This window comes from Macaca thibetana, chromosome 2, assembly GCF_024542745.1.
Source record: "Macaca thibetana thibetana isolate TM-01 chromosome 2, ASM2454274v1, whole genome shotgun sequence".
In the NCBI taxonomy this organism is placed as follows: Eukaryota; Metazoa; Chordata; class Mammalia; order Primates; family Cercopithecidae; genus Macaca; species Macaca thibetana.
Genome location: NC_065579.1, coordinates 140,019,842 through 140,033,760, shown reverse-complemented (window position 1 = coordinate 140,033,760; position 13,919 = coordinate 140,019,842). Strand labels below are relative to the sequence as shown.

The following is a 13,919-nucleotide window of genomic DNA, read 5'->3' as shown; positions in this document are numbered from 1 at the left end:
CCTGGGGGAGCAGCCCAGCATCTCAGGCCACCATGAGCAGCATGGCCTCAGCTGGGCCCCCTCTGCCCTCCCATCCCATCACCTCCACTAGGAACATTGCTTAGAGCCCACCACATGTCCCCATTTCAGGATGACCCTAGGTGTATGGCCATGTGTGTATGCACATGTGTGTGTTTCTGTGTGTGTGTGCGCACGTATGGGCAGATGAGGCTGTGTGCTTCTCCTTCATTAATATGTCTCAAAAATCATCACACAGGTGTGAAGAAGGGGGATGGCCTTCAGCTACCAGGTACAGTAAGACACCCTCAGGGTAGATGGGCTTTTAGAAATAGCAGCAGGCTTTGATCATTGGGCCCTGCCCCTAGACCACCAGCACACAGCTGGAGTAGGCCACATGCCTGTGGGTGGCTCCACCCCCCAGACCCTCCTCTGTGCCCTCGTGTGATGCCAGCCCTGTGGGACAAGCCAACACCCCACTCCACCCTCTTGCCTTTACAGTTCCTCACCCTACCGGCCAATGCCAAGTGATACCACCACCATCTCTACATCACTCTTAGCCCTGCATACCAGCATGCAAAGCTTGCTCATCATCACAGGGTCCCCCTCCCCAGGCCCTGCTCTCCCCACCAGCACCCCCGGGGAGCCCATGCCCTCACGCAACTGTGTGCTTCACCCAGGGGGACCTCTTCCTGCCCATAGAACACTATTCCCCACCCCCAAGAAAGAGCAAAAGGTGTGAATTTAGCCATCTCATATCACTTTTAATTTCTAAATTAAGAAAAATTCACTAGTGCCTTTTCTGTCCCATATACAAAATGCAATATGCTTGATGTCACCTTTTAAATTTGGGGGGCATCTCACATGAGAGTTCCCAAAGCAGTCTGGAGTGCCGGTTAAGGAAAGAGGCAGTGGCCTGAATCAAGGGCATGAATCCAATTAAGTCAAAGTCATCACCATTAGCAAATGTTCTGCCAGAACACCCTGATGCATGGAGATGGTGGTCATGGAGAATACTCATTCTGAGTGGTCCATGCCCACGCTGCACTGCCTGGTGAATATTTTTCCACTCCTGGCCCCCAGTGGGCAGCCAAATCCCCTCATTTCATGAAGCCCTCTCTGCCAGGGGACTCTCTTGACTGGTTGGACCAGCAGGGTCCAGACCTCAGCACAGACCAGCACCATCCCACCTAATTGCCCTGGTCATCCACCATGCTTTATTTGAAAGCCCCTCCATGTCTGAGTTTCTCCCCTTGACCTCTGCGGCATCTCTATGGAACATTTCACCCCCACCCCAAATTTGAGTTTCTTGGTTTCCAACGGAGAATTTTTTTTTTAAGAATAGAGTCATGTTATCTCCCTGCAAGTTGGTTCATGTCTTTGTTGTTGTTGCTTTTCTCCATTGTGACACTGCATTTTCCATCCCTCCCACCCCCCTGCAGCAACAGACGGTGCGGCAGCTTCAAATGCTGCAGATAGTGCGAATGCCAGCCTAGTCAATGGTATGTCTCCCACGGCGAGCTCCTGGTCGTGGTTGGATGGGCGTCTCTCACCCCCACCCCAACTCTGGGCTTTCTTTCCTTGTTCTGGACTGCACAGATCTCGGATGTGCATGGGCCGCTGGGACAGTCACCCTCTCACATGGGGCAGGCGCTTAAGACAGGAGCCACAGCCGAGGAGTCAGCTCTGCACCTTGTCAGCCTTGCAGCTGCCAAAAAGGTGCTGGCTCCTGCCGGGCCGTTGACCCCCATGGAGCCCAGACAAGAGACAAGACTTTGGCTTCGGATTGGCTCCCAAGAAGCAGCATCCCACCTGGCGTGGCCCTCTCCTAAGCGTATTCCTGGCCCTGGCTTTGGGAAGAAGGCCTGGGATCAGGGCTTGGGCTGAAGCTGGCATCTGGGTCCCCAGCAAAGGCTCTACTCCTCGACTCTAAAATTTCCTCGAGGCAAGGGGACCCAGGCCAGGATTCAGCTCCTTGACCCCGTCCCGTAGCATGGCTGAGCCACCAGTAAACAGTTCTTCCTCTTCTCTTTCATGGAGCCAACGGGCAGGGGGTTCGCTTGGGCTCGGGCCTGGTTCTGTCCCTCGGATGTGGACTGGTGTTTCTTGCTGTTGCCTGTGCTGGAGCATTTGTCCTGGGTCTTGGGGTGGAGGGTGGGGGAGAGGGGTTGCCACTGTGTACTGGGGTCTGCATCTTAACCTCCTGACACACAGGCAGGAAGGAATTCCATTCACTCGCCCCAAAGCCTTCAGAAGATTTCGGATTTCTATCCCCTCCTGGTTCCAGAGCAATAGACAAGGCTTCTGTTTACTCAGATACCACCCCCACCCTCAAATTAGGTAACATAATAGTCCCCCAGGCTACTCCTGAACTGCTGAGAGCCATTAGGGCTCCATCATGAAAACATTGCCCCAGAGGAGCCGAGGGCAGGGGAAAATCTTTCTCCCACCGTCTCTGCATACCGGGCACTGGGCTATGGGTTTCTCATCCATTATATCATATCATTCACTCCTCACCACTCCTGCATAATATGGAGACTTCTTCCCCGCAGCCTCCCATCCCCTGCCCTAGACCTCTGCCCAAGCCACCTGCATTCAAAATGACCAAAGATAGACGTACCTAGTAGGTGTCGGGGCTGAGTAAGGCACTTCTCTGAGCAGTGCCTTGCCAGGAAGGACTAATTCTGATGTAGGTCTATTTCAGGCACAGGAGGAGGAAGGAGGACAGCTTGGGGAGTGGGAGGTGTCATGCCTCAGGGAGGGGTGGCTGAGGGTAACAAGGAGAACCCATGTGGGCAAACCCATGGCTGAGAGAAAAGGAACCTTGGAGGGGCACCCACTTCCCCAGGCAGTGAGCCTGCTGAGCTTTGTGAACATACAGACCCCATCCAGGCTGGCTAGTCCCAGATAAAAAGGGCAGTTTCACTTCCAAACTGCAGCGGAAAACCCCAAATATACCAAGAGAAACTGCAGGAAACGTTCATTTCTCTACCACCTACTGTATACCAAGCACTGTTGAAAGCATTGCATGTTCACCATCTCATTTAATCCTCCTGACACCCCCATGATACAGGTTTTATTGTCCCCACTTTAAAGATGAGGAGACTGAGGCTCAAGGAGACCAAGACACTAGCCTAAGGTCGTAGAGCTAGAAAGTAGCAGAGCTGGGATTTGAACCCAAAACCCAGACCTGGCTGGCTCTAAAGTGTGTGCTTCTCCTCCTGATCCAGGATTTCCCAATGGAGTGTGTCTTGTAAGTTTCACAACGATGTTAAGAGGTCTTCACCCCAAGAAAGGATTCTGCCGTCAAAGATGTTTAAGAACCACTGGATTGAATTGGTCTCTTCCTGGTTACAGAATTAGTCCTGGTTACAGGACTGCTCAGAGCCTTGAATATGCTGGTGTGTGGGGGAAAGTTCCAGAGTCACACAGAGTTTCCTAGGCTGATTTGACCCATAACATACTCTGGGAAATAATGCTCTAAGCCACTGCCATTCAAAATGTGATCACAGGACCCAAAGCCTGCGCATCACCTGGGAGCTCCTTAGAAATGCAGAATCTTAGGCCCCACCCCAGACCAACTGAAGGAAATCTGCGTTTTAACAGGCTTTCCAGACTCCAGGTGAGAGCACGTTACAAGTGAGAGGCTCAAGGAACCTTGCCGACTGAGAGGGAATTCAGTGTTCTTTCCCCTCCTTCCTCTGAGCCAAATCGCAATGACTTGGATATGGAAAAAAAAATTAGGGTGATAATTTTTCCCTTTGCCCCTGCTCCCCCAACCCCCCAACTAAAAGATGGGTGTGGTCCATTCATCTTGGAAGCGTTATGATTGCCATTATTATTTAGTTATTTTTCTTTTACATTTACTAGTGTGTCACTATGTAATACATGACCTGTAATCATAGTTATAATCACATTTAATTATGCATCATGAGGCCGGGCTCAATGACTCACGCCTGTAATCCCAGCAGTTTGGGAGGCCAATCTGGGTGGATTGCTTGAGGTCAGGAGTTGGAGACCAGCCTGGGCAACATGGTGAAACTCTTGTCTCTACTAAAAATACAAAAAAAAAAAAAATTAGCTGGTCATGGTGGTGGGCACCTGTAATCCCAGCTACCCAGGAGGATGAGACAGGAGAATTGCTTGCACTCAGGAAGCGGAGCTTAGAGTGAGCCGAGATCACGTCACTGCACTCCAGCCTGGGAGACCAAGTGAGACTCTGTCTCAAAAAAGAAAAAACAATTATACATCATGGGCTGGGCACAGTGGCTCACGCCTGTAATCCCAACACTTTGGGAGGCCGAAGCAAGAGAATCGCTTAAGGTCAGGAGTTTGAGACCAGCCTAGACATCATAGTTAGACCACATCTCTACAAAAAAAAAAAAAAAGTAATTAACTGGTCATAGTGGCACACATCTATATTCCCAGCAACTCAGGAAACTGAAGTAGGAGGATCGCTTGAGCCCAGGAGTTCAAGGTTGCAGTGAACCAAGATCATGCCTCTGCACTCCAGCCTGGGCAACAATAATAATACATCATTACTAACTCCCAACATTCACACAGTGCTTTCCAGTGTCTTTCATAAACATCACCTTAGTTGACATCGGCCCATTTCACAGAGGAGAAAACAGAGGCACAGGGAAGAGAAGTGGTACTTACCAAGTCTCCCAGCTAGTGGTCTGTCTCCCCAGAACTTATGCATCAGGTCAGCTAACCAGGAATCCTCCCAATCCATGCACTTCACACCCATGCCCCTTATGACGCACAGAGAGAATAGACACATTTGGAAAAGCTGCATCTGATTCCAGACACAGAGAAGGGCCTCTGAGACCCCACCTGAGGGCCCCATCTTGGACCCCATTCCTAGCTCTCCTGAAATACAGCCCATCTCCAGATCCCACATGGGGCCAAAGCTGGCTGTTCCACCGTAGTTCAGGGCCAGGCGAACACCAATTTGGCCAGGAGAGCCCCAAATAAGTCCCTCGCTTCTGAGAAACCAGGCCATCTGTGCCTCAGCACTCCCAGAACATCCTTCCCTTCCTCCAGCATATGCACTGGTGATTATTTTTCTGACCACGTGTTCACTATGGAAATAAAAGAGGAAATTGCTAGCTGCGCTTAATGAGTGCACACACTGGCTATTGCATCTGATAATATGCAATGCAAATAAAGGCCCCTTTGAGCCTTCTAAAACCAACTATTGAAGTGGAGTCCCCTGGTGCCCCTGAGCCCAGTCAGTAAAATTATTTTAGAAAATAAAAATAATTGTTGTCATTCATTCCTGCTTACTCTAAAAAGCTTTTTTCTCTTTTGTTTTTTAATCCAGCAGCAAGAATTTTACAATAGAGACACAGGGGATCTTTCACTTTAAAGCCCAGGGTGGGCAACTGATCCTTTGCCATGGGAGGCCATGGGGACAGCTCTGCACTTGCCCTTGGACAGACAGTGCTGGGCGAGGTTCGGGGAAGCCACTTCTCCCCTCTGAGTCACCCAGAAAGTGGGCACAGTGACAGTGATGAACTAATCCTGCAGCCATGGGGTTATTCCGAGGATGCTCCTAAATGCAGGCTGTCTCTGAACTTCCCTTGGCCTCAGTTTCCCCATCTATAAAATGAGAGTGATGAAAATCCCTCCTGCCCCACCTTGCAGGGATACTGGGAAGACTGACAAGAGATGACACTTGCAAAAGCCCTTTGAAACTGCAAAAGGCTGAACCGTGCAAGTGGTTGTTATGAAGGTAACTGGGGCACTCTGGGAGGTGAATGTCTCATCCTGTTTTATGAAAGTGGAAGCTGATGAAGTTGGGAGATATAAAGCCAGAAGCTAGTTGGTGGCGGAATGAAGACTTCAGGGGAACCCTGCCCTAGCAGTGCCACCTCAACTTCCCTCCCCTGGACTCAGTGGGGTTGAGGGGTGTCCATGGTCTCCCTGACGGCAGCTTCTGGAGAAACAATGGCAGGACGGAAGTAGGCACACACTTTGGGGCCAGCTCTCCATTTACCCACTGAGACCCAAGCAGCTCATCTCCCTCTCTGAGCCTCAGTTTCTCATCTGTAAATGGGTATAATACAAGCACACCCTTCATAGGTGAGGCTGTAGTGAGGATTAGATGGAATCTCGGAGCCTATGTGTATGCCCAGCACATGGCGGGTTGTCCTGGAATGTGAGCTGGTAGAATCACTGTTGCAGCCATCATCCATGGGTGGCCAAACTTCTCAGACCCATCCCGAGGGGGCAAGGCCTGTAGGCAGAGCAGGCAGAGCTCCGGGTGAGTGTGCAGGCCCAGTGGATGGGATGAGAGGGTGCTGGTGAAGGCAGGTGTGCTAGGCAAGACACAGAGGCCTCCAGTACCCACACTGCACACCCAGCCCACAAGCTCCTGTCCAAGGCTGGAGTGGGATCCTCCCAGGCAGCTCTGATGAGTGAGGGGGCCCCAGATGCAGCACCAGCCCTGATATGGAAGGGGGTGCCCACTGACACTACTTAGCCTGCTGCTTTAGCCTGAGCCATACCCCTACCAAGAGGTCAGCACCCCCATTGGGGACCAGGGCACTTCACCAAGAACCCAGCCACACTTGGGGTCCCTTGTATACCACCATGGGGACCCCTGCTCACTCTTTGCTCTGGTCACTCTCAGGGGCATTGGGCAAGGGGTCATCCCTGGGTGGCTTCACACTCTTCAGAAGGAGAAGGAGAAAGATCATCCCTCTTGAAGCCCAAAACTAAGGAACACACTGACCTTAGTGCCTTGTCCAAACCCAAACTCCTCTCCATTCTAGAAACACTGTCCTCTCTCTCTCTCTCTCTCTCTCTCTCTCTCTCTCTGCTCTCTCTCTCTCTCTCTCTCTCCCTCCCTCCTCTCTCATCTGCATGTTTTCTTTTATGGGAAAATGAAAAGGATGTAACTGAACAAGTTTCCCTTGGCCTTCTCTCAACCCAGAAAACACCAAATAAGTCACAAAAGGCTTGGTATGGGGGCCTGAGTGCTTCTCTGCGCCTCCTCCAGCAGATTCTAGTCCCCTGCACCCTCTGATACTGCCCTTTGATCTGTAACACACTAAGGGCCAAAAGTATTCCAGCAGAAATCTCCCTCCTGAGTCCCCTAGAGGATCAGGAGTTGCCCAGCTGGCAAGCCCCACAGCTAAGGCTGTGGCCAGGCCTGCTTCTGCTTCAGGGCCCTCCCCAGCCCGCATCCCCACACAAAGGGATGCAGTCAGCACCGCCCTCCCTCCATCTGTGACATTAATGTCCGTGGCCTGTTGCGTCTTCGTGATGACCGACCATGTGTTGTCTGTTCTCTGTTGTCTGTTAAAATTCTTTGTCGTGTAGGTAAAATGCAGGATGGCAATGTGGACGCCAGCCAGAGCAAAGGTAACCCTTTTGGATTAACCGGCATTTGTGGTCCCTGAGGCCCCTCCCCACCAGCTCTCAGAGTCACACCAGAGACAGGGACTAGCGGGGGCCAGAGGCAGACACATCCACTCCTACAGGTGTCTGAGGACGTTGGGGGTGTAGCTGTGATTCTCATGGTGCCAGGCCAAATAAAGAGGTGTCCACCGGTGAGGAGGGGGACGCCCACGGGCCAGCATCTCCCTAGCCTTTGAACTCTGCTGACCATTCAGCAGAAGATTTTGAGATCCTTAGAGGTTGAGGGGTAGGGAGTTTGGCTCAGTCTCTGTCCAAAAGGGTCACGGGCCCTCCAGTCCATCCTGCATGAAGAGGCCACGCCAACTGGGATAGTGACTTGGCTCCCATGGCCGCCCTGTTTTACATGTTAAGTCTCCTTTTTTGTCCCTCCTGTCTAGTGGCTACTTAATATCCCACAACAGGTCCCAAGGACCAGCTGGGTAGAGCCCAAGCCTGTCTATCTTGTCTGAATGTGGGAAAGGACAAGGGACCACCTGGGGTAGGACCCACGGGCTTGTTCAGGCCGAGAGGGGGATCCAGGGTAACAGCATCAGTCCCTGCTGTGTCCCAGATTCCAGGTCTGAGGCAGTCAGTGCCACTGGGATCCATAGCTCCAGCTGGAAGAGCCAGGCCCCCCATCACAGGACTTCTGCACCAGTCATGCGGGGCTCAGTCCGGGCAGTCAGCACTTCCCCTGGGCAGGCAGGGGTGGGCGCCAGTGTCTCCACCCTGTGGGCTGACCTGCATGTGTGTGTCTATGTGTCTGTGTGTGTGCATGTGCGTGATCTGCCCCCTGCAGCCAAACAGCAGGACGGGGCAGCCGCCATGGAGATGCAGCCCCTCAAGAGTGCCGAGGGCGGCGACGCTGACGACAGGAAGAAGGCCAGCATGCACAAGAAGGAGAAGTCCGTGCTTCAGGGCAAGCTCACCAAGCTGGCTGTGCAGATTGGGAAGGCAGGTGAGTGCAGCAGGTGGGAGGCAAGGGACAGGGCTCACAGGGGGACCCCAGGCAGATCTCTGCCCCAAGCTCACGCTCAGTTACCTCATCTGCAAAGTGGGGGGCTTGAATGAGTGCCTGAAGCCCACCGTTCTCTACCACAGCACCCAGTTTGAGTCCTGTGTACAGTAGGCACTCCATTAGCACTCAGTGATACAGAAGAGTGAAGCTCAAAGCCCAAGCTCTGGTAGCAGATGGCCTGCATTCTTGTCCGGCAACGGCTGTGAAAACTGAGGAAAGTAACTTCTCTTAGCTCTGAGCCTCCGTATCCTCATCTGTAAAATGAGGATAATAGCTGTCCCCACTTCACAGATTGCTGTGGGAGTTAAAGGAGACTCTGCATACAAGGCATTAGCACTTGGCAGGCGCAGCAGCTGGAGAGGGGCAGGGCCTGAAGTTCCAAGCAACACGGACTTTGTCCTGAGGACAGTGGGAGCCATAGAAGAGACTTGAGCAGAGGAAGACAGGAATGGGTTTGGGCTTTATCATGACCACCCTGGCCACAGTGCAGAGGAAAAACTGAAGAGGTTGAGGGACAGTGCCAGGAGCCCAGGGAGAAGCCCATGGTCTGAGCCCCAGCACAACAAACTGGGCATCCCAACTAAAGTGGTAACTGCAGGTGATGGCTGGTGAGAGCCCCGCTGGCCCAGCTGCAAAGTGAGCCCCTGACCCTCTGGCATGGCCTAGGCTTCCTCTCCCGGGTAAGGAGGTAGCAAACACCAAGGCCTTCCCACCTGGCTGCTCCATCCTTTGTGGCTGTCTCCCCAGCTCTAATTATAGATACCACCGCGTGGGGAAGAGAAGCAGATTACAGACTTGGCTGTCTATATTTAAACTTGGGGGCCTGGTGACAGCTCCTGGCTGCTGGGAGCTTGGCTTCCCGCCCCTTCAACTGTCAGACAGGGATGGTGCCGGCTCTGAGGCTCTGCAGCTGGAGGTGGGGGTAGAGAGCTATGGGCTCAGGGATTTCCTCTATCCTCTATCCCACCATCGCCACCACCATAGGCAGAAGACTCCATGGAAACATGGCACTGACAGGGCCAGGAACTAAGCGATGAGAACAACCCCGTGGCCTTCAAAGTCCTCACTCTTCTCCCTCCTGCACCTCAGCCCTGCCAAGAATGGAGTTCACAGTCAAGCACTCCTGGGTTCACAGCCCATCTCTGCCTCTCTCTTGGGCTGAATTCCCTGAGATGAGTAAGCAGGAGATCTATTGACAGGGTGCTCTCAGGTGAGACCCGCAAGGGGCACAGGTCCAGGCTAGGGAAGAAGCCAGGGGCAACTGAGATTTCCAGAGAACTCCCAGCCTCTCCCGATCCCTTGGGAGCTCTGGAGCAACCCAAATCCATCCCTGCCCTCCTCTGCTCAAGCCTCCTCCATGACTCTCACTGTCCTCAGGATGAAGTCCATGCTGCCCAGAACTCTAGGGTCTGTCCTACCTCAAAGCAGATGGCTGGGCTTTGGGACTAACACGTCAGCCGCTGGATGTTGGCCATCAGGTTGAGATGGGAGTGCATTCCCAGGCCCTTCCCGACAAGCAGACCCAGTCACCTCAGCAGGCTTCTCCTCTGTCAGAGGCTGTGGGTGTGAGCAGTCTCCACAGCACCTGCAGTAGCACCTGTAGCAGATAGGGGATGGGCATGCTAAACTAGCAAGAGGAACCCCCAGGGAATCAGGACAGGTTCCCAGCTGCATTCCTACAGTTACAGCATTTTTCTCGCCTGTGGCTGCAAGCAAGTCACTTCCCCTCTCTGAGCCTCAGTTTCTTCATCTGAAAAATAGCTACCTGCTGTTTCCTCTACATAGAATGTTCTTCCCTAGGTCACCATGCAACTGGTGTCTGCTCAAATATCACCTCCTCCAAGAAGCCTTCCCTGGCCACTCTAGCTAAAGTAACCACTCCCTACCTCCCCCTCCCCCAGTGTCACTTTCTATCACATCATCCCAGCCTTTTTCTTCACAGTGTGTAGCCATATCTGAAATTGTCTTGTTCATGTATTTGTTTTTTTGTTTCTTGTCTTCCTCCTCCTCTAGAATGTCTGCTCTTCAAGGGCAGGAACTCTTATCTTCTTTACTGCTGTGTCCTTAGTTCCCAAACAAGGAACTAAGATGTGCCTGGCGTGTCATAGGTGCTCAAAAGGTATTTGTCAAATAAATGAATAAATAAATGATACCAACTTTACATCATTATTGTGTGAAAACTCTATGCAAACCATTCCTCCATTTATTCACACAGTCACTTGGCACACATCTCTTGAGCACCTACTATGTGTCGGAATACCTACTATGTGTTGAGCACTATACTGGGCACTTTGCATGCATTACCACATTTGAGCCTTACAAAATCCTAGGGAGGAAATATGCATCCCCATTGTACAGAGCAGGAGACTGAGGCTCGGTGAGGATCAAGGTCTCAAGAACTTGCCACAGGTCACAAAGCAAGGAGTGGCAGAGCTGGGAGGTGAGCTGGGGTCAGCCTGACCCAGAGCTCTTTCAGCCAAAGGTTTGGTCCACACCACCCACGGCCTCCACTGCCTGGAACCCCTCGAGCATGTGTCCCTCATATTGCAGGCTTGGTGATGTCAGCAATCACAGTGATCATCCTGGTTCTGTACTTCACCGTGGACACCTTCGTGGTCAACAAGAAGCCGTGGCTGCCTGAGTGCACGCCTGTCTACGTGCAGTACTTTGTCAAGTTCTTCATCATTGGCGTGACGGTGCTGGTGGTCGCCGTGCCCGAGGGGCTCCCTCTGGCCGTCACCATCTCATTGGCCTACTCAGTGAAGGTGAGAGGGGAGGAGAGCAGGACCAGCCGACTGATGCAGCTGCAGCCGAGGGCCTGGGGGATCACTGGGGCCGGTGCTGGGGTTGGGAGATGAACGAAGAAGCCCATAGACCCCCTGGGAGCTCAAAAGAATGTATGCAGGACCCGAAAATTCTGACGCTTTCATAGAGTCCAGGGGCCTGTGGCAAACCAGAGAGCCATACCCTGGCTGAAGAGGCAGCTGTTATTCAGCCCAGTCACATGCCGTCTTGCAGGGGTGCAGACCCGGCATTGCCACATTGTCACCTTTTTCCAAGAGAAGTCAGAAATCTGGACTTAATGTATTAACTCGCGATTTTTAGACATTGATAATCAACTCAAAAAAATTTTAAAAATAGTAAAGACATCACCGTGCAAGCCAGAATTCATCCTTACCCCACCAAATTTACACAGAAGTCTGGCGGTCTGAGACATAGGCCCCTCGGGTAACCGTAGCGCTTGTAAAACTCATCTCAGAGGTGGCTCCCTAAAGTGAGAGGGGTAAGCCAAAAACAAAAAGGAAGTCTGATTTCATGGAAGCCTCCTCCCCTCTGGAAAGAGGCTAAAAATATAAGAAATTTTAAAGCAGTTAAATGAAGAGCTGGAGTCATGAATGTTTTCCAAGGACTGGGACCTTTCTAAGCGCTACCTGATGGCAGAGCTGCACCTCCACTGCACCCAGGCCATGGCTGTCTGTGGAGCCCAGTCACTGCCAGTCTGATGCTACTGGGTCACCCCCAGGTTCTCACACCCGGGTCTCATTTTTTCCCTTTGCCCCATGTGTTTTCCACCTGGAACGGCCGGGCGTAGGGCTCCTGTTTCCAGCGCCCCATGCCTGAATGTCCCTGCGAGGGTGGAGGCGTGGCCATGTTTATAAACAAGGCATTCACTCTTGAGAAATTGGCAGAGCCTCCAGAGGGCATGGTGAGCATCAGTTTCCAAGCTGGAATTTGGGCTGGGCTCTCCGATGTAATTTCATACAGAAAAGAGATCTCCAGACAGGTGCCAGAAAGTGGCAGTTCTTTGTAACAGATATGGCCCTTATCATCTTCCTGTTTTAGGGTTCTTAAAGAAACTCCATCCCCACAAACCAAAGCCCAAACAGGTCACAACAAGAGGCTACTTTGGGACCCGGGGCCAGCAGAGGGTGACTGTCATGAGTAGGGGGCCTCCACAGCCACTTCACTGAGCCTGGGGATGTCCTTGAAAGTTGCACAGAGCTCGTTTGGGAGAATCATATACAGGTGCTTTTAGGCTCTGCGCCTTCTGCAGTTTGTATCTCTGGCACCCACTACCTTCACTCATCTTAGGTAGTGTTACTTTTACAGACACTTGATAAACTTAGGAGAGCACCCCAACACAGGAGAGGCAGACTGTGCCCTCTGTGAGCCTGGACCTGGGAGCCACCATCAGGAGCGCAAAGATGACTGACCACTTAGATCAGCACTGCCCAAAAAGAGACAGAATGGGAGCCGCATGTGCAATTGTAAGTTTCCTAGTAGCGGCCAGGCGTGGTGATTCATGCCTGTAATCCCCAGCACTTTCAGAGGCCGAGGCAGGAGGATCGCTTGAGCCCAGAAGTTCAAGATCAGCCTGGGCAAATAGTGAGACCCCATCTCTACAAAATAAAATAATTTTTTTAAAAAAGAAGAAAAATTCCTAGTAGCTACATTATTTTAAAAAAGTAAAAAGAAATCAGTGAAGTTGATTTTAATAATGTAATGTACTTAACCCAGTATGTCAAAATTATTATCAATCCAACATGTGATCAATATAATAATTATAAATGAACTACTACTTTTACATTTTTTTCATAATATCCTCTAAATCTGGTGTGTATTTTGCACTCACAGCACATTTCACTTCAGAATAGCCATATTTCAAGTGCTCAGTACCCTATACATGTATAGTCACAATACATGTGACTACCATATTGGACAGTACAGACTTAAAGATTCTTGAGCCCAACAGATGAACCCTCTTGAGAGAGTGCAAGTGGGCTGAGGCCCAATAGAAAGGTCCAGGCTGTGAGGTTAAATGGAGGTAGGTTCAAATCCTGGCCTTAAACCCCTCCAGGTGTGTGATCCTGGTCAGTCACTTTGCCTAGATTTCTTCAATTGCCAAAATGGATTACCAGAATCTTCTCATATGCCACAGAATTCTTAAAACATCCGAGAAGACTTTGCAAACTGTAACATGTGTTGCAAATTCAAGTTGCTGTTGATCATTCAACATGCATTTATTATTACTATTGTCACAAGTTACAGTAGGAGAAACTGCAAAAGAATATAATCCTGCTAATACTCATTTTTAGTAACATAAAGCTCTATTACAATTATTCTAACTGCACTTCTTTTTTACCCTGGTTATAAAGAGTTATAATGAGGAGCAAAATAAAGGAAATCAAATTCCTAGGCACAGCCTAGAACTCTATCTGATTCAGCTGCTATGTCAGGAGGGCCTGCATGAAGAACAGTATTTCCTTGAGAATTACTCCATTTGCATTACTTGTTTGAGAACCTAGAAGAAGGTATGAGTGTGGAGTTGGGCCAGAGAGAAAAAAAAAGACAGATAGAAGAAAATATTACATATAGGAATACTAGGAATACTCCATTTTTGTTATAAATTTCAAAAAAAAGGATGTTGATTACAAGATGTACCTAGTTCTGCATGGTAGCTAACAGTCAATATGTTTTCTTTCTCCCTTTTGTGTAC

The 13,919-nt window shown here is 50.8% G+C and overlaps 2 protein-coding genes across 10 annotated transcripts in view; both read left to right on the top strand.

The window, feature by feature from the left end:
• SEC13 (SEC13 homolog, nuclear pore and COPII coat complex component) overlaps positions 1 to 13,919 on the top strand; it is a 534,021-nt gene that overhangs the window by 446,015 nt on the left and 74,087 nt on the right. The gene's annotated exons all lie outside the window — the stretch shown is intronic.
• ATP2B2 (ATPase plasma membrane Ca2+ transporting 2) overlaps positions 1 to 13,919 on the top strand; it is a 189,041-nt gene that overhangs the window by 124,401 nt on the left and 50,721 nt on the right. For 4 of the 9 annotated variants that reach the window (XM_050781435.1, XM_050781436.1, XM_050781439.1 and 1 more), the window contains exons 7-11: positions 257 to 289; positions 1,440 to 1,499; positions 7,327 to 7,368; positions 8,204 to 8,362; positions 10,973 to 11,187. In XM_050781435.1, coding sequence (XP_050637392.1) covers positions 257 to 289; positions 1,440 to 1,499; positions 7,327 to 7,368; positions 8,204 to 8,362; positions 10,973 to 11,187 — 509 coding nt within the window. The remainder of the gene's footprint in view (positions 1 to 256; positions 290 to 1,439; positions 1,500 to 7,326; positions 7,369 to 8,203; positions 8,363 to 10,972; positions 11,188 to 13,919) is intronic. The other 5 variants (XM_050781438.1, XM_050781442.1, XM_050781441.1 and 2 more) reach the window with 3 other exon arrangements.